The sequence below is a fragment of the Rhodnius prolixus genome, unplaced genomic scaffold (genome assembly GCF_049639745.1).
Source record: "Rhodnius prolixus isolate KJV_2025 unplaced genomic scaffold, Rpr scaffold_16, whole genome shotgun sequence".
In the NCBI taxonomy this organism is placed as follows: Eukaryota; Metazoa; Arthropoda; class Insecta; order Hemiptera; family Reduviidae; genus Rhodnius; species Rhodnius prolixus.
The window spans coordinates 1724815-1742901 of NW_027411616.1; the positions used below are offsets into that span (position 1 = coordinate 1724815).

At 34.7% G+C, this 18087-nt stretch overlaps 1 protein-coding gene across 4 annotated transcripts in view; it reads right to left on the reverse strand.

Annotated features, from left to right (window-relative positions):
* CaMKI (Calcium/calmodulin-dependent protein kinase I) overlaps positions 1-18087 on the reverse strand; it is a 37959-nt gene that overhangs the window by 15351 nt on the left and 4521 nt on the right. For all 4 annotated transcript variants that reach the window (XM_074134335.1, XM_074134336.1, XM_074134337.1 and 1 more), the window contains exons 2-8: positions 10382-10516; positions 10184-10258; positions 8940-9078; positions 8728-8851; positions 1470-1610; positions 1232-1358; positions 559-646 (exon numbers count right to left, since the gene is read on the reverse strand). In XM_074134335.1, the coding sequence (XP_073990436.1) occupies positions 559-646; positions 1232-1358; positions 1470-1610; positions 8728-8851; positions 8940-9078; positions 10184-10258; positions 10382-10516 (829 nt within the window). The remainder of the gene's footprint in view (positions 1-558; positions 647-1231; positions 1359-1469; positions 1611-8727; positions 8852-8939; positions 9079-10183; positions 10259-10381; positions 10517-18087) is intronic.

The following is an 18087-nucleotide window of genomic DNA, read 5'->3' on the forward strand; positions in this document are numbered from 1 at the left end:
TGGGGGGAACGTGTAAGTTACAGCTAAGAGAAAGTATACAAAAATATTTAAATAACTTCACACCAAGGATATCCGTCTTAAGCTTACAACTTATGGACTACAGTTTGCAAGCATAAGTGCATTAAGAAGAATCCAGAAGTAGTCATTCCGAACTCCTATGTTAAGTCAGCTAGTACTTGAGAGGCGCTAACAAATCAGCAAAAAAAACACTTTTCAACAAATAACAGCTAATTAACTTATTAAAAGAAGCTTGGCTCTCAGCCTGAGATTGCTAATTATCTTTTTACAAAGTTTGCAAACATAACGACTAACCAACACAAAAACATTTTCATGAATCTAAAAAAATATTATCGTTTAAAGGGCTCAATTAATTTTCGCAATTCTGAGCTATTGCAGAAAATAAAACAATTTTAAAATAAGTAAGAATATGCAATATAACTAAAAGATAAAATAACTAAATAAACAAAATTCAGTCGAAATGACAATATTATAAATAAAATACTGCAAAAAGTCATGAATTTATTACAAAATATTTAAAATGCAGAAAATAAAGATTACCTTCCACTTTGATTTGGCGAAATTCTTTTTTAGCTGTTCAGAAACAGTACCGTGGATATTCTTGTTGCTGGCAGCATTACCGGATATCCTGTCCAAAATTTAATTTTGGATTTAATTTTTACTTTTCTCACTGCTCATTCAAGGATCTCAACTACTTTTTCTTACTACAGTAAAAACTCTATTTTAGTTAATGAGGTTTTTAAATTTAACTAATTAAAGATGGTGTTGGCAGGGTAATTTTTATGACTAGGGATTATATATGTTAAAGAACTATACATGCCCTAAAAGCAGATGCAGCTACCTAAGAACCCGCAAAAAAAACTCTAAGCGTTAAATAAATGTGAAAATCTAGTATGACACTTCTTGACAATTTCCAATTAAATTAAAATTTTAAGATTTATCCTAAAAAAAGAATGATAATGATAAAAATATTAATTTTGTTCAGTTAATATCTCAACTTTTCAGAAAAGAAGCGAATATTAAAAAAAAGACTTAATAAAAGTTGCTATTAAAAAAAAAAAAAATGCTTTAAATAGCGACATAACTGATAGGACAGTGCTCAAACATAAGTAGTGGAAACAAGAATCGATCGAGATCCCTTACATAAACTATCAACAAATTATACGTTCAAAAATTTCAAGAAAAAAACTTGAAGGGTGATCTAAAAATTTACCATGGATGCTGAAGTGCCTGTCTGCAACTGAACCTCTTGCTTACATCAACGCACATTAGTTGGCGTATGAAATCTTTAGCATAATCGCTTATGTCATCCCAATAGGGGGAATCAAATTCAAATTCACCTGAAACAAAGAGAGAAACACAAGAAAGTATCAAAAATAATTCCATCTGGAAAATTTTGCATTTCATTTTGTATATAGATTTATTAAAATTTAACAGATAGTTCCCTGTACCTTTTAGTATTTGCGCAAAAAGATTGGCATCATTTTCGTCATAAAATGGTGGGTAACCACAAAGAAGTATATACGATATCACACCAATGCTCCACACATCAACCGCCTTGCCGTAGGGCTTCTGAGCTAACACTTCTGGAGCTGAAAATAATTTTAGATTTTATTGCAATTTAAATTTTGTTTTGTTGGTTACAGGACTGTAAGTTTACGTAACATAATATATCAGGTAGGTACGATTTTTCTTTAGCCCTGAAACAATACTAGCTACAATCATAAGTATAAAAAACTGTGCATGCTTCACATTTAACAGATTCTTCTGCTTCATCTTCCACTAGCCTCCAGAAGTCAATACAGCTCACACTTGTTTGCCTCGCGCTGCCTCTAACTGCTGCAGTCATAAATGATGTGGTTTTTAACCGTTGCACCATCACATGGTCAATCATTTAATTGTTTATTTATAAAGATGGATATCATAAATTTTATAATTAAATATGTACATTCACAAATAAAATGGAATACTAATGTGTAACGGTGTAAGTACTTCCTAGAAGTTTATGTCAATATAGTAGTTTATATACGTCAATATCTGAGTTAGGATGTAGGATAGCTCAATGAGACTTAAGCCTGAGCTTTATTCATGGAGAAAACTCCCTGGTCAAAACGCCCTTCTCTGATTACAAATAACTTTGTTGCCATTCTCTTGAAATATCTTCATACATTCGGCCAGAAATATAGCTCATTGGTAGCTTTCAAAAGCCATCTCTAATTCTTCTCTGCGGGAGGCTAGCTTAGCCAAATCGTCGACTCACCCTCGTTACCATCAATGCCGCTAGAACCTTGACCCATGTAACGAAAATTAGAAACTTATGATTTGCTTTAAGCGCTACTAACTTGTACATCCATTCTCAGAGGGAGTAAATGTGGTTGGCTTACTTACCGTAATTTTAGCTATACGGCTGACTGAATATATGAGTAATGCGTTGGTATCCAAAACAGCTTTAGCAATCGCCAAGAGCTCTTCTTTGTTTTTGAACATCAATTCTTTGGCTATACGTCTTTCAAACAGATTGTCTAATCTGTATATACAACGAATAATACCGTACCCACATATTAATCCTTCATACTTCATCAGTATACATCCTCAATATTTTTCCTGGGTGTCTCCAACTATCGAAGGCAAAGGCAAATCTAAGTTCCATGTGTGTACAGCTGATAACCGAAACACGAGAACCAATTTTCATGTATGAGGTGTCATTCGATTCGAAATTTTATGTAAATATGCCTATTGGGGATCTGGACCGTTTACGTTCTATGGGAGAAACGTTAACCCTAAATGTGAGTAGCCTCCTCTAAAATTATAATACGTCAATCCCTATTCCTATTAGCCCGATTCTGATAAAATTTGGCAGGATGGACGGATTAGAGTTTTCTAATTTAACTTTAAAGAGACATCCTGCTCTTACACCTACTATGGGAAAGTATTGCAATCGTTTCTAAATATCGAATCAAATTTCGAGAGAAATTAAACTGTGATTACAGTACTTTTCTTTAAGAGAAAATATTTTAATTGTGTCGTCATCAAAGGTAAATTATTTTTTAAGTTAGAATGATAATTAATTAAAGGAATTACAAAAAAAAATATACAGGGTGAGCCATTTATAACGCACCAATCGCAAATAACTTTTTAGGAAAGCGGAATTTCGAAAAAATCCATGAAGTAAACTATATGTTTTTTGGGTCTAGACCCAAACTAGTTCTCAAATTTTCCAACCCCGATGCTGTATCTTTATTTTTGGCGGAGTTACGGCCAAAAACCCGATTGGGGTTTCATAAGGATCACTGATTTTGACAATGATTACGAAAACTACATAAAACACTGTGAAAAATGACGTTAACCCTGTTTCGATATCCTTAATATTAGTCGAGATATTTAAGTTCAAACTTACAATTTCATCTATTTGTGAACGGTTTTTGATATTAATTTTTCACCAGAAATACATGTTTTGGGAGGTCCTCTGACTGCAAAAAATGTTATTTGCACGCAAAGAACAAAAATAATAAGAATTGAAGATTTTAAAATATGAAGTGAAATGTAATGGTTGTGGGTGAATCAGGATAAATTAGTTTTATCATCAAATAAAAGTAACTATCACATCATTTTAATGTACCCCGTATGCAAGACTTCTTGACCTATGATTACGGTAAGAATATCTTGCCAGGGAGGGGCGAATGTTGGTCTAGTGGTCAAGAGCGTGGCTTTGTAAGTGAGAGATCCCAGTTCGAATCCCACGTATGCAGTCATTCATATTGCTTAATACATCATAATACTTTTTTAAATAAAATGTAGTCATTCACGGGATTCGAACTGGGGGATCTCCCACTTACAAAGCCACGCTCTTGACCACTAGACCAACACCCTGGCAAGAAATTCTTACAGCAATCATAGGCCAAGATGTCTTGCATTCGGGATACATTAAAATGATGTGATGATTGCTTTTATTTGATGATAAAACAAATTTATCCTGACTCACCCATAACCATTACATTGCACTACATTTTTAAAATCTTTAATTTTTTTTGTTGTTGTTGTTCTTTGCGTCATAAATAACATTTTTGTAGTCAGAGGACCTCCCAAAACGTGTATTTCTGGTGGTCAATAAGTATTGATAAAATAGTAAATTTGATCTTAAATATCTCAACAAATATTAGGGGTATCGAAACGAGATCAACGTCATTTTTCACAATTTTTTATGTAGTTTTCACAATCATTGTCAAAATCAGTGGTCCTTATGAAACCCCAATTGGGTTTTTGGCCGTAACTCCGCCAAAAATAAAGATACAGCATCGGAGGTAAAAAATTTGAAAACTAGACCCTAAAAAACATATATTTTACTTCGTGGGTTTTTTCGAAATTCCGCTTTCCTAAAAAGTTATTTGCGATTGGTGCGTTTTAAATGGATCACCCTGTATACAGGGTGAACCAGTAAGTATTGTCAATAGGCCTACTGCGTGTAGTACATCTAAAGTGGAGTTCAATGACGTATTGGCCAACTTCATATTTTCCTCTGTTCTGGAGTGATGTCACTTTAAAGTTTGTTCTAAAATAATTACTTTTTTCCAATAAAAATGTTATTACTCAGAAAGTTTTAGTCTGAATTCGATTCTGATGACACGGTTAGAAAGACAGATAAATTTACTAAAAATTGACACCATTTTGAAGCATAAATTATTCTCCAAACTGCCTTAATCTTCCACCGGAACCTAGGAAAATGTAAGTAATCGAAATTTTTAGGAAAACTCATTAGGCTCTTATGTGATCATTTTCAGACCTAGGTGCTGGCACTTTTTACAAAAGTTTCCTTGTCTAATGGGCTTTCAAACGGTATATCATTTTCCAGGATTCCTTTTATCTTCGTATGAGAAATTGCGTTTGTTTTGCAAGAAAACTTGTTCACGAGCATACCCAGTGATATTGTATTGTGTTGTTTAATTCATTAAACTCTTGTGGATGGAGCTGTAGTCAATTTTTAAAGTAGATTGTCTTAAAATAAGGTAGTCTAAGGTTACTTATTGCACATTAAAATAATAATAATAATAATAATAAAAATCTAAACTGAAATATTTGACAAAATGTTAGAAAATATTTTAAACAAGTGCTATTTTTATAATCGAAGGCTAATTTGCTTAGTTTCAAAATCTAACATTTTGTCAAATATTTCAGTTTAGATTTTTTTTTTTATGTGCAATAAGTAACCTTAGACTACCTTATTTTAAGACAATCTACTTTAAAAATTGACTACTGGTCCATCTAAAAGAGTTTTCAATTAATTAAACAACTTGATAACTAACACTCTTGAGTGCTCGTCAACACGTTTTCTTGCAAAACAAACGTAATTTCTCATACGAAGATAAAAGGAATTCTGGAAAATGATATACCGTTTGAAAGCCCATTAAACAAGGAAACTTTTAGAAAAAGTGCCAGCACCTAGGTCTGACAATGTTCATGTAAGGGCTTAATGAGTTTTCTTAAAAATTTCGATTAATTTTATTTTCCCAGTTTCCGGAGGAAGATTGAGGCCGTTTGGAGAATAATTTATGCTTCCAAATGGTGTCAATGTTTAGAAAATTTATCTGCCTTTCTAAACGTGTTATCACCTGTATACAGGGTGAACCAGTAAGGTCCATAGGCCTACTGTGTGTAGTACATCTAAAGTGTACTTCAAAGACGTATTGGCCATATTTTCCACTGTTCTTGAGTGACGTCACTTTAATTTTTTTTAAAAAAACTTTACTTTTTTGCAATAAAAATTTTATTACTCAGAAAGTTTTAGTGACAACATTTTGAAGCATAAATCTTCTCCAAACAACCTCAATCTTCCTTCGGATGCTGGAAAAATAAAAGTAATCGAAATTTTTAAGAAACTCATTAGGCCCTTATGTGATCATTATCAGACCTAGGTGCTGGCACTTTTAATAAAAGTTTCCTTTCCTTGCCAAATGGGCTTTCAAACGGTATATCATTTTCCTGGATTCCTTTTATCTTCGTATGAGAAATTACGTTCGTTTTGCAAGAAAACGTGTTCACTAGCTCTCAACAGTGTTAGTTTATCAAGTTGTTTAATTCATTGAAAACTCTTTTAGATGGGCCAGTAGTCAATTTTTAAAGTAGGCTGTCTTAAAATAAGGAAGTCAAAGTTACTTTATTGCACTTTAAACATTTACTTCTGATCTCACTGAAATGTTTGAGAAAATGTTAGGAAATATAAGTAATATTTTTAGAAAAAAAAATTAAAGCGACGTCACTCAAGAACAGTGGAAAATATGAAGTTGGCCAATACGTCTTTAAGGTCCACTTCAGATGTACTACACTCAGTAGGTCTATGGACATTACTTACTGGTTCACCCTGTATATATTCAAAAGGTGCACACATTTCCTTAAGAAAAACTTAGTTTAAAAAGTTGAAGTATAAGGGTTGATTAAACGACAAATATACAGTGAAGTTTTTCGTTTTTCTCTATTTATTTGAAAAACTTCAACTACAACTAGTGACTGCCACTAGTTATTAATGAGTGGGTTCGTAAAGAATAAAACTCGCAAACCTGGTCTATTAGCACAGTAACATTACTAACATTTACTAGCAACTATTACTATACACTACATTTACCATTCCCCACAGTCACAACAGTTTACTGATACACACTTACAACATAAATACACAACAAAAACTGTTCAACGACCGACTACTGGTCCGCACTGCACTGAATTGCACTAGACTCGACTGCACTAACAAAACTCATCTCTACACAACTGCTTACCGACTGCTTACTCACTCCCTAACTGACTAACTTCACTCACTGGCTAACTCTGAATAACTCCGAAGAAGAGAACACTGTAAAACTAACTTACTGGGGCCGCTCACTTGGTTTTTACACAGTAGTGGAACATTCTAGAGTTCGCCAGAAACTTACAGAACAATCTACGCCTTTCTGTCGGGCCCCGTTCAAGTCTGGACTTCCGCCTTTTGTTAGCCCCTCCCAGCGGCCTCTCAACGAACCATAGGCTCCATCCCCTCCCAAGAGGGGCCAAGGTCACTTCGTTACAGTACACAAATCAGCAATCACAAATCCCTAATGTTTCAGAGATAACCACATCTTGGTTTCTTTCTTCTGCACCTCACCCCAAAATTGGCTCCACAAATTAAGAAGGTGGGATGGCTAAGAATATAAACACCTCTCAAATCTTGGTATCCATCCAAGCCTCTAGAGAACTCTCAGGAATCTTAAAGTCGGCAGATTACTATAAACACTTTCTCATGTACTCTTCCATCCCTCATACTCTTAAGAACGTTTTATACCGCTTCAATCCCTGTTAACTACTATGGTTCTCTAGAGAAGCTGCAGAAGCTAGAAAATTGGAAAAACCACTCCCCATGTCTTAAAACTTCTCACAAAAGAGAAGGTACGAGGTTTGGCTATTAAATAACGAGACTATTGCTTTTAACATTTTATTTTAAATTTACACATATTTAGTTATTATCACCTTCAATACATACCACTCCCCTTTCCCTACAACGCACCATGCGGATATACCATTGTTCGAAACAGTGCTGGAAGTCTTTTTCTGTGAGCTCCAGCATGACGCGTGCCGCTTTTTTTTCACAGCTTCAACGGACTGAAATCGTGTTCCTTTTAATGCAGATATGACTTTGGGGAACTGATAAAAGTCACATAGGGCCAGGTCAGGCGAAGAAGGCGGATGGCCTAAAACTGGGATGTTGTACTTGGCTAGAAACGTCTTGACAGACAATGCAATTGGCCGGCGCGTTGTCTTGAAGAAGAACCCATGACTTGTTCTTTCACAAATCGAGCCGTTTTTCCTTACTCTTTCACAGAGTTAAGCAAGTACCTCACGGTAGTAATGTTGATTAATTAAAATCGATATTTTCATCCGTTTTGGACGTGGAAGGGCGACCTGGGCGGTCATCATCTCCGACGCCTTCTCGGCCATCTTGAAAACGCTTGACCCACTCAAAAACTCGCGCACGTGATTAACATTCATCGCCATAAACTTCTTTTTTTAAAAAAAAGACTTCGTGGGGCGGGTATGAGCTAGCGCTCGGGGACCGCCCAAGAAAAGAAATAAATAAATAAACTTCTTTTAATAAAAGATAAGTTTCAGTAGCGGCTTTACCAAGTTTCATGTGAAATTTCACGACAATTCATTGCTCTACTACATGTATAGTATCATGTTTTTGGCAAAACGAAACTAACACTTCTTACACAAACGACGGTTCCGGTCAGACAGATTTCTCTACAAGCACGTGAGACGCTGCAATCGAAAGAGAAGGCTTTACACTGCACAGCTGTCGGTCGTTAGGATTTGGCACATGCATAGTTCTTCTGTAGCAGCATCAGTCTAGTTATTTAATAGCTACACCTCGTATATCCACCTTCATGATTATGTAACTACACAGACTTCAAACTCCTAAGCATACGTTAGTCAGAAGAGGCTACTAACCACCGAGGAAGATGGACAAGTCGGTTCTGAAGCTATTTACTACTTCTGCCTCTAACAACAACTCCTGAGTATACAATTGTATTATTATATTATAACCCAAGATTTCATGCACTGCAACATGCCGTAAGACTAAAAACCAGGAACAGATTTATTGTATGTATGAAAAAAAAGTAAGAAAAAATTTAAAAAAATCTTATTGCTTTGAAAAAAGTTTCCTAAATGAAAACTTGATGTACATACCTACATAACCAGGTGTTCCACAAGCTGTTGCCATTATTCCTGAATCTTCCATCTTGGATAAACCAAAATCGCTTATCATAATCTTACTGTCCTCGTCTGGGCTATAGTAGAGTAAGTTTTCAGGCTGAGCAGACAAAAATAGGAGAAGTTGTGATCATACCCCTTATACTTCAGACACTATTTAATTTTTTCTTTAATTAAAGCGAACATACTTTTAAATCCCTATGGACAACACCCTGTTCGTGCATATAATTAACTGCTTCTAGCACCTGCCTTATCAAATCTGAAGCATCCTTTTCTGTGTACGAACCTTTTTCAACAATTCTATCAAATAACTCACCTCCAGTCACTCTATTAAAAAATTAATAAATAAAATTACTATAATCATTAAAATAAAATAAATAAATTAACAAATCTTAACACTGACTGGGTATGTACAATCAGGTGTGAAGGAAACGCGACTGTACTTATTTAAATGTGTTTTATTCTTGAAAAACAGATTGAAACAAATAGACAGAGAGAGTGCAGAGACAAATTTCCGTTCTGGTTTGCTAATTACTCTTTTTGCGTCTGTGTGACAGACAAGATCGAAACTCATCTAAGAAAACAACACTTTTCATCTGATTACAGAGCACTGGCCAAGTATCCGTGAATCCTGATTCTAGAAACCATCCTCTTTAAACGCACATAGTTCAATATTCTTCCTACGGTCCCACTGCCCACCAGGTTCGAGGATGAATGATTTTACAGCAGGTTAAAAGTGATTTGAAGCATCCTCCCATGCTATAAAACGTTCTTGAACCTCACCTAACAATAATTAATCTAATAATTCTACCACTGCCTGAACCAGACATTCTCATGCTGCTCCCGGCATCCTTAAGTACCTTACTGAGGATACAATGTGACAAATCAGTACGTCCTAGCAAGCGGCAACTTAAGCCTTTTTCTAACATCCCTTTGGCCACACTTGAAAATTATAATATTTACCTAACATATTATAATATTTATAATAATATAATATTTATTTAAAATATTATTTTCCATCTGAAATCAAAGATCAAATAATCATGTTTTTCATGCCTAAAAGAATCACTTCTCTACAGAAATTAGAGCTTATTGTTTCATTATTCTTCTAACCCTCATAATTAAATTACAATATTTAAAGTTTGTACATAGGAATGATAAATAATAACCATGAAATTTCAGGAATGTTATCAAACTAAAAACTGAAATAAGTAAGGTGTTATTTTTTTTTCAATCGTCTGTATTTAGGCGGGCGTGAATGTGATCCAATGAAGCAAAAGCCACAGCACCCGCTGACTCTTTCAGCAATATGGAAAAAGTTATCTGAATGTTGAAATTCTGTTTTATACATCACGTTACACCAAAGGTAATATTTGTCTTTAAATTTACTGAACGAACATGTTAAAAGATAAATAAACATCAAAATACTAACAATTCCATGATGAGATAAACTTTCTGCTTATCCTCAAACGTTTCGAGGAGTTGGACAATATTTGGATGCGTCAATCTGAAAATATACTTAATTACTTTATTTTTTGTTATTAATGGTGTGTCTGAAAGAATCAACCAGTCTCATTAAATTAGAAATAATGAAATATTTTTCAATTCAGCAACTTTTTAATTTTATTACCTTCTTAAAACTTTTATTTCATTCTCAAGTGAATCTTCTTTCCCTTTTAATGCTTTTTTATCAATCATTTTAACTGCATACATTTCACCAGGTTTATCCTTTCTTTCAGCTAATCGCACTTCTGAAAATGCACCTCTGCATCCCATTACAAATAAATTAGAACTGATGTAAAAAAGAATGCAAAAAATATTAAATAAGTTTCATGGTATGTACCGCCGAAGTGAGGACTAAAATATGTTATAAAATGTGTAATTTTTGTATGAGAAGACAAGAAATAAAAATGTTCACACGTTCTTTCTTTTACAAGAATCAAACTTTTTATTTTTTCACAATTCGACTTTTTTTTTAACTAAGTTTTTGATAATACTTCACTATTACAAAGGATGGTTTTGGGGAAAGTGTGAAGTCATAGCTTCCGAAAAAATTGTCATAAAAACACTTTCAAGCGAAGCGATAAGTAGAAATCAGAGTAACAGTTTATGTAAACCTTGAAAACAAAAATTCAAGAGATACATAAACTCCCGACATTTCTCCAACCCCGAATTGCAGCAAGATATTTCATTCTCGATAATATTAAAAGACAAAACCATACAATTCACTGGAATAGCACCTTAGAGAAATATATGCTCTCCTCCGGAATACTTCTAAAGCAATTTACTTTAGCAAAGAAGCTTCAAACAGAGGTATAGCTTACTGTATGAATTTGTTAGTATACCAAATTTAAAGCAATAAGCTGGTTTTGTCTTTGAGAACATTGAGGAAAACCTCATTAGGATATTCGCACTTCCGTTCAAGTTATTTTCTTCGACCTTAGAATTTTAGCAACTCACTCAATCTGATAAAATTATGTAAATGATAGATCCATACATATTACACTAAAATGGTAGCTGAAATAGAGGGTCTAATTGGATGGTACCACAAGCAAAACAAATGATTCGGCTGATATCCCCAGGATAATGTTTCCAATATCGGAGAAAACCACTCACTTTTCAAAATTATAGCACTACCGACTTTGTTACCCTCTTCTATGCGAACAAAATGAGTAAGAAATGTATACTGATATTACTTTTTACTAATTACTTTAGAGTTTGATATTAAATTACACTGTAACAACAAAATCATATAGAATATAATCACAGTAATCGTTGACTGAATTTTCATCAGATTATATGGATAATAAAAGAAGGTAACAACTTACAACAGATTCATATAAGATATGCATTAAAGATTTAGGTATTACGGCTAAAATGTAGCAGATGTTTTCATAAATTAAGTGGCAACAGAAAAAATACTTGCAGAATTTCTTTAACAATACTGAATACGATACTTTTCCTATTAGAAATGTTTGCATCAAGGACTTTGCAAACAGAAAAAAAGCCGCGTCTGTTTTTTGCACTTTTTACACGTGCTCTATTTTTTTTAAATTTTCATTGTAATACGAGATATTTAATTTAAATCGATAGCAAATCTAACCACTCAAATAAAATAGAAGTAAATTATTTCCTACTCAACTCTAAAAGAAATACTATACAATGCTCTATTTTTTATCCATGCATGCGCTCTCAAATGAGCATCTTTTGTACATAATGAATAGAATTTATTTTCCATTAACCAGAGTTGATTAAGTAACGTAATCTTGTTTTTCAAACAGGCCTCCCTAGTTCCAGCAACATCAGGTATCCTGCACGTTTACTAAAATCTTCATTATTTTACTAAATAATTCACAATTAATTTTTAATCCCCCTTATTACAGTTTCAAAAGATTCCTCAATCTTCGAATTTTATTAAAGTCGTTGACCCCTTTCATAAATAAAACTCTTGATAGAAAAGTCTATTCCAGAAACCCGTAAATCATTGTTCTTTGAACAGGAATGGGTCGCGGTCAAACGACGTTTCTAGCTGGCAGTTTAGTAACAAGTTTTTAAGCTCCTCTTCGTAGAACTATGAAGTAAGTCATTACGAATTTATTTCCGATTAATTCCAAACCTTCATTCTATCAACTGGATAGAATGATTTCAAAATTGACAACTTATTCCAGCTTTGGTCAGCCACTTTCTTCAGCTCAAATGGTATCAGACAAGTTCCAACTGTTGAATGACATCTAAAAAAACATCTGGAAGCTGTTTAAGACAATGCACGTTGTCACAAAGCACTCTTCGTTAATGAATTTACTTGCATAATATATACTTGCAACCCATCATCAATAGAGTAGCAAACATGCATAATCTCTAGGGCAGTACACGCAGCTCCCAGAACTGATTTCTCTTCTCATTTGAATACATTTCATTCCAGCATGCATCTTTTAATACGGAAACAGGAGTTGATTAAGCTCCTACTAGGACTACTCGTAGAACTTTGTTTTGAAAACTTAAAGGAGCAGCGAAATGCCTCTCTTCCTTTCTCCGTATTCAACATCTGACATAAAGTACGATTTATAGATCAGTGATTCTGCCCAACATTATGCTAGTCAGTCTCTTTTAATAGCCTCTATTTGTTCTCTCCCTGTTAGACAAGCTTTGCTTTATACATTTTCCAATAGAATTCACTGTCAAGCTGTTCGCTAAGAGAGAATGTAGAATTGTTTTGTGGTAACATAACATTGTTATATTTGATGGCCATTGGATTGTGAGGCTCCATTTAAAGAGTTGAAAACGTCTTCTGTAAATTGGCTTCAGTTACAATTCAACATTATAAGATTTTACGACCAGCATTCAGGGGAGAAGGGTTTGGTTAGGCGGAACGAAAAGAAAAGAAAGAGATAACTAGAAAAGTCAAAATTTGGGCGCCACATTGTTTCACGCTTTGTGGGAAATCGTGAAACCTAGTAGAGAAAGAGTGGAGTGGGAAGGGGATAAATGAAGTTTCTTTTTTTCTTTTTATTCTTTGCGGGCAAAGTTATTTCCAAAGAACATCCGCCTTAATTATAATATCAATAAAAAGAAGAAAAGTTAAGTAATCGCCTATTTTTTCAAAAGAGGCTTAACGTCCAACTACCAAATATATCGTGTACGGGGGCGGAAACTCATACTTTACTATATAAATAATGTTTTCTAACAAATAAAAAGCAGCCATACGCGGGATTCGTTTAGGGATTTCCCGCTTACAAAGCCACGCTAAAAGCCATTAGACCAACACCCGCCCCAAATAATATCAATAATAACTCTAAAATTTTAAATTAATTATTAACCTACAGTTACCTAATTAAGGGTCCCATTCTGCATCAACTTATTTTTATAAATTGTTACTCCGTAACACTTCTAAGTAATTATCCGACCCAGTCTTTTAACACATCCATCGCTCCAATTAGACATTCTTCCACAAATAAGCTGACAGCTGGTAGACCAAAAATCAAGGTCATCAGTTACAGCAGAATCCGCTTTCCCGAAGGATCTACTGCATCAACTAGTTACAGCACCCCTCCAGTCCTGCCTGTTTAACTATACTTAAAAGTCTGGTGAGATATTGCTGGGCACTGAATGAAGACATGGGTTTTTCTTTCTCTAAACAGCCAAACTAGACGGCCTTGCTGGAGTAATGCCGCAGTAAGTTAAGGCGAATAGTAGTTAATAAACTTTTATTCTTGCCTCTAGCCTGACTTTTCCTCACCTCTCCAGCGACTTATGCGCCAATGTTTTGATGACTGCCTTAACAAGGCATTTGTGATGCCGCAAAAACTGAACAGTAGCATTGCCGGGTCTAGCAATTCGCCGCCTCATAGTCTCTGTAACCCGAATGTCAGAGTACCCAGACAAGAAAGACCTTATTTTGGCTACCAATTCCCGACAAGATGTGTAAGCAGTTCCACACCAGCTCTGAACAAACTTCATAGAACTTAATGGCTTGCAAAGAAGCGTGACTGTCCAAGAAGATGCGACCCTGAAATTAACTATTGCCCGACTTATAATCCCATAAAGCACAAAAATAAATAGTAACTAGCTCAACCTGAAACACCGAAATGTCAAACCTCGGTTTAGCACCGTACCCCTACCCCTAGCTACCAGCCCTTCCGTCGTTTTGGAGCCATCACTGTACCACACTAAATTCCTGAAACAGACGGTTCTCATTTTTGAACTTTTCTATCCGGAATAAGCCGTACCTTGTAGCTTTCCGAGAAAGCTGCAAGAAGAAGGCCGAGTCCGCCTCGCTTCTCGCATGGCTTTTCATACACACCGCTTTGCCAAGAGTAAACGTAAGCTTGACCCTTCAACAGGCGTTGTTGTCACAGTTCTGGATGTAGATATGAAGGGGTAGTAGATTTAGAAAAACCGACAAGGCCATAACGGGTACGGTCATCACTTCAGACAAACAAGCCTTTGAACATCGATAGAGCTCTGACCGCGACTCTTGCGATGTTTTCCTCCACCCAACTACCGCCCCAATCACCAATGTGATCTATCCACATTGGTGAAGATCCACCAAGTTATTTTGGAGATTCAACCTCACTTTTCCCACAAACCACTTACATCTCTAAGGGAGACGACTTTGTGTGTAACATTGTTAAGAGCTTCTGGTCAAGATGACACCTTATTTAATGTTGGGCCTCCATGGTTGGCGATGCTCAATACTTCACGACTTTATATGTCTACAACTTTCATTTGCAACTTTTTCCAGGGAAATTCTACTAAAAGCACTTTTGGTTGTGAGAAGTCGTTAGGTTTTACTCCAATGTGCTATTTTAGTACATTGTAAAATGCTGTAACGTATATTATTACGAGAACTAAATGTGCTGCTGAAATTCCAAGAATGAAGAAAAAATGTCATGACTGGAAGTGCTTATTTCCTTAAGGTTGTTTTTTTACTTTTCAATGATTCTCTCAGAAAAACAGCTCCACCTTTCTTTAAATTTAGAATAGAAAACTCACATATAAAAAAATGTAACTTTCGTCTGAAACATATTCCAGGAAAATTCATTTCTTTTTTTAGGAATGGGTGGAAGTAAACATCAGAGCCATTTCACTTACATAACTTCAAGTGTTATTTCCGATGGAATATTGTTGAGCATTATGCGCAATGCTAAAATTTTGAGTTCTAAAAGAAAATATTTGTTGAACCACTAAGAGGATTTCTTTTTAGCTGTGTATATTTAATTTTTCAAGTCTGATAGGAAAATTGTGTAAGAGTTGGTCATCAAAAATTGCACGAAAAAGCGTAATGTTGTAAAACATCTGACTTTGATAATTTTTTCCTCTTTTTCTATAAAGATAAAATTCCTAAATTTCTTTATAATAAGGGGAATATATTTTTGAAGATTAATTTTCGCAAATTATTAGGTTATAAGAAACATGACAAAAATGGGCAAACATTGTATTTCAAGATTTTTTTTTCTTGTTACCTTTTTTATGAACAATCAAAGCACAAAAATGGTGAACCAATTTTTTCTTGAATGAGGTGTATTGGTTTCGAAATTTCATGTAGACATGCTTTTGAATGGTCTTGAGAGTGTAAAAGACGTAACACTCCACACTTGTGAGTCCCTCTCTAAAATTATTATTAATAATAACTCTCTAAATCATTACCCGATTCTTTTAACGTTTGGAAGGTTAAAAATTATTTGAGTTCCCTAACAAATTCGACGTACCATCCTGTTTTTACTTGTATCAAGAGGAAGTATTGCAATCGTGTCAAATTTTCGATGTGTGAACCTATTTCATGAAAGAAGTGACATTCTAATCAAAATTTCAAAAGTAGATGAGCAGATACGCGAGGTCCGCTCTACAATTAATTATATTAATTTTTAGGGAAGGGATTGACTCAGGGGTTAGTGTACACTGAGTTCTAACACGGAGGTTACGAGATTTATTAGATGTCACAAACAATGGCTTGTGCTGGCATTTTCATTTATACCCTTTGTTAAAATATTAATATGATGTAATAAAATATTAATAGAAGGAAAAAGGAACATTATTTTAACTCTATTCCAAATCATTCTCATTTATCCCTATTATCTACACATACTCTCCCTATTCTGTATTCTGGATAATCATCACACACACTCACATTAAAACAGAAAAAAAGGAGTCACACTGCTAATGTACTGTCGTAAATTGAATGTCGAACTTAAAACTAACAGATATTCACACGGGGTATAGACGACTCAAAGCGCATCTGAAGAAAGTGGGTTTGGAACGCAATGACTAATTCTGTAAGGAGATGGAGAACACTTACTTCCTTTCTGAGTGTCATACTACTCTTCGAAAAAGATTTAGTCCTCGAGAATTACTAGGTACTGGGCTAGAAAGTATCGGCAGATTTTGGTCGATGAATTTAATTTTTAATTTAAAGAAAGGATTATTATTTTTTTTGATCAAAATGGAGTGTAATTTAAATTAATTTATGTTTTTATTTATGTAGCCTTAAGATTGTGCGTGGTGTGGTATTTGTATGTATTTGAGTGAGATTCTGTGATTGTAAATATTTATTTCAGAAGTTGTTTTGTTTAATTTATAAAAGTAGAAATTTTTTTTTTTCATTATTTTAATTTTTTCTGTTCGCCTGACTGGTTTTATGTATTCTTTAATTTTTGGATTTTTGTTTTATTTTTATCACTTTTTATGATTTTTAATTAATGTTCAACACTTCTCCAGCAGATGGACTGAGTCCATGCTCAAGTGTTTGGGAGGTTAATAAAATTTTCTATATTTTGTAAAATAAGTATTTAAATAAACGCATTATTATTATTATTATTACTAGGTACTGGAGGAAAATATGACCTTCCAAAATCCTATAAGACCCTATGATTTCTTAGGAAATCCTCACGTTGGACTGTAGGGGAGGGGGGAAGCTATAGAGACTCGCCTTCACGTTTAGAAAAAAAGTTATTGACAATAGATCTTCCTGAACATCGCTATGCCCCAGAAAGAAAATACTCCCTACCTCCAGACAGCATTCTTCCGCTGAAGACAACGCTGCCCACTGAATAGTGAGGTTGTAGATGGCAAGAAAATTTAAGGGTAGCATTGCCATCATTTAAACCGTCATCCTACGGAGCAATCCACCGGGCCTACCACTGATGAGCTAAATCCCATTCCTCATGCACCAACGCTATAAATCGAACCACATCTAGGAAAATGGAACGTTTGGTGAAAAGTTATAAATCATTTTAAATCTACAAAACAACCTACTTATTTGAGCCGTTTCCTCTACCGCCCGGCGTTGGGCCGTGGTCAAGACTGAAGCAGAAATATGACCCATCTGAAGAAAACGATATTTCCTCACTGCATAACTAGCACAGACTTCACTGTACATATGTTATTTCATACTCTGCACCCACTATCATGTACTAGACAATTACCTTACACTTTAAAATTAACCCTTTTTGTCCTGTACAATAACCTTTCAGAATTATCTAATGTAAAACCCAACTAACAATTATCACCACTCCTCATCCAAGGATAATACTGTTCTTGTAGTCACTAGGTATGGCCAAGTAATCCTAATTGCACCACTCGCGCAGCTCAACGACTACACAGTCCATACCTGGGCCTCTGTAAACAGTCATTTTATATTAGTATTAATACTAATAACTCTATAAATCTTAACCCGATTTTGATAAAATTTTACACCTAAGGCTGGTGGTTAAAGCTTCTTTATGTAACATTAAAGCGTCATCATGCTCTTACAGCTACCAAGAGGAAGTACTGTAATCGTTCAAATTACCGCCGTATGAATTGATTTTAATGAATGAATTGTATTTTAATATGAAATTT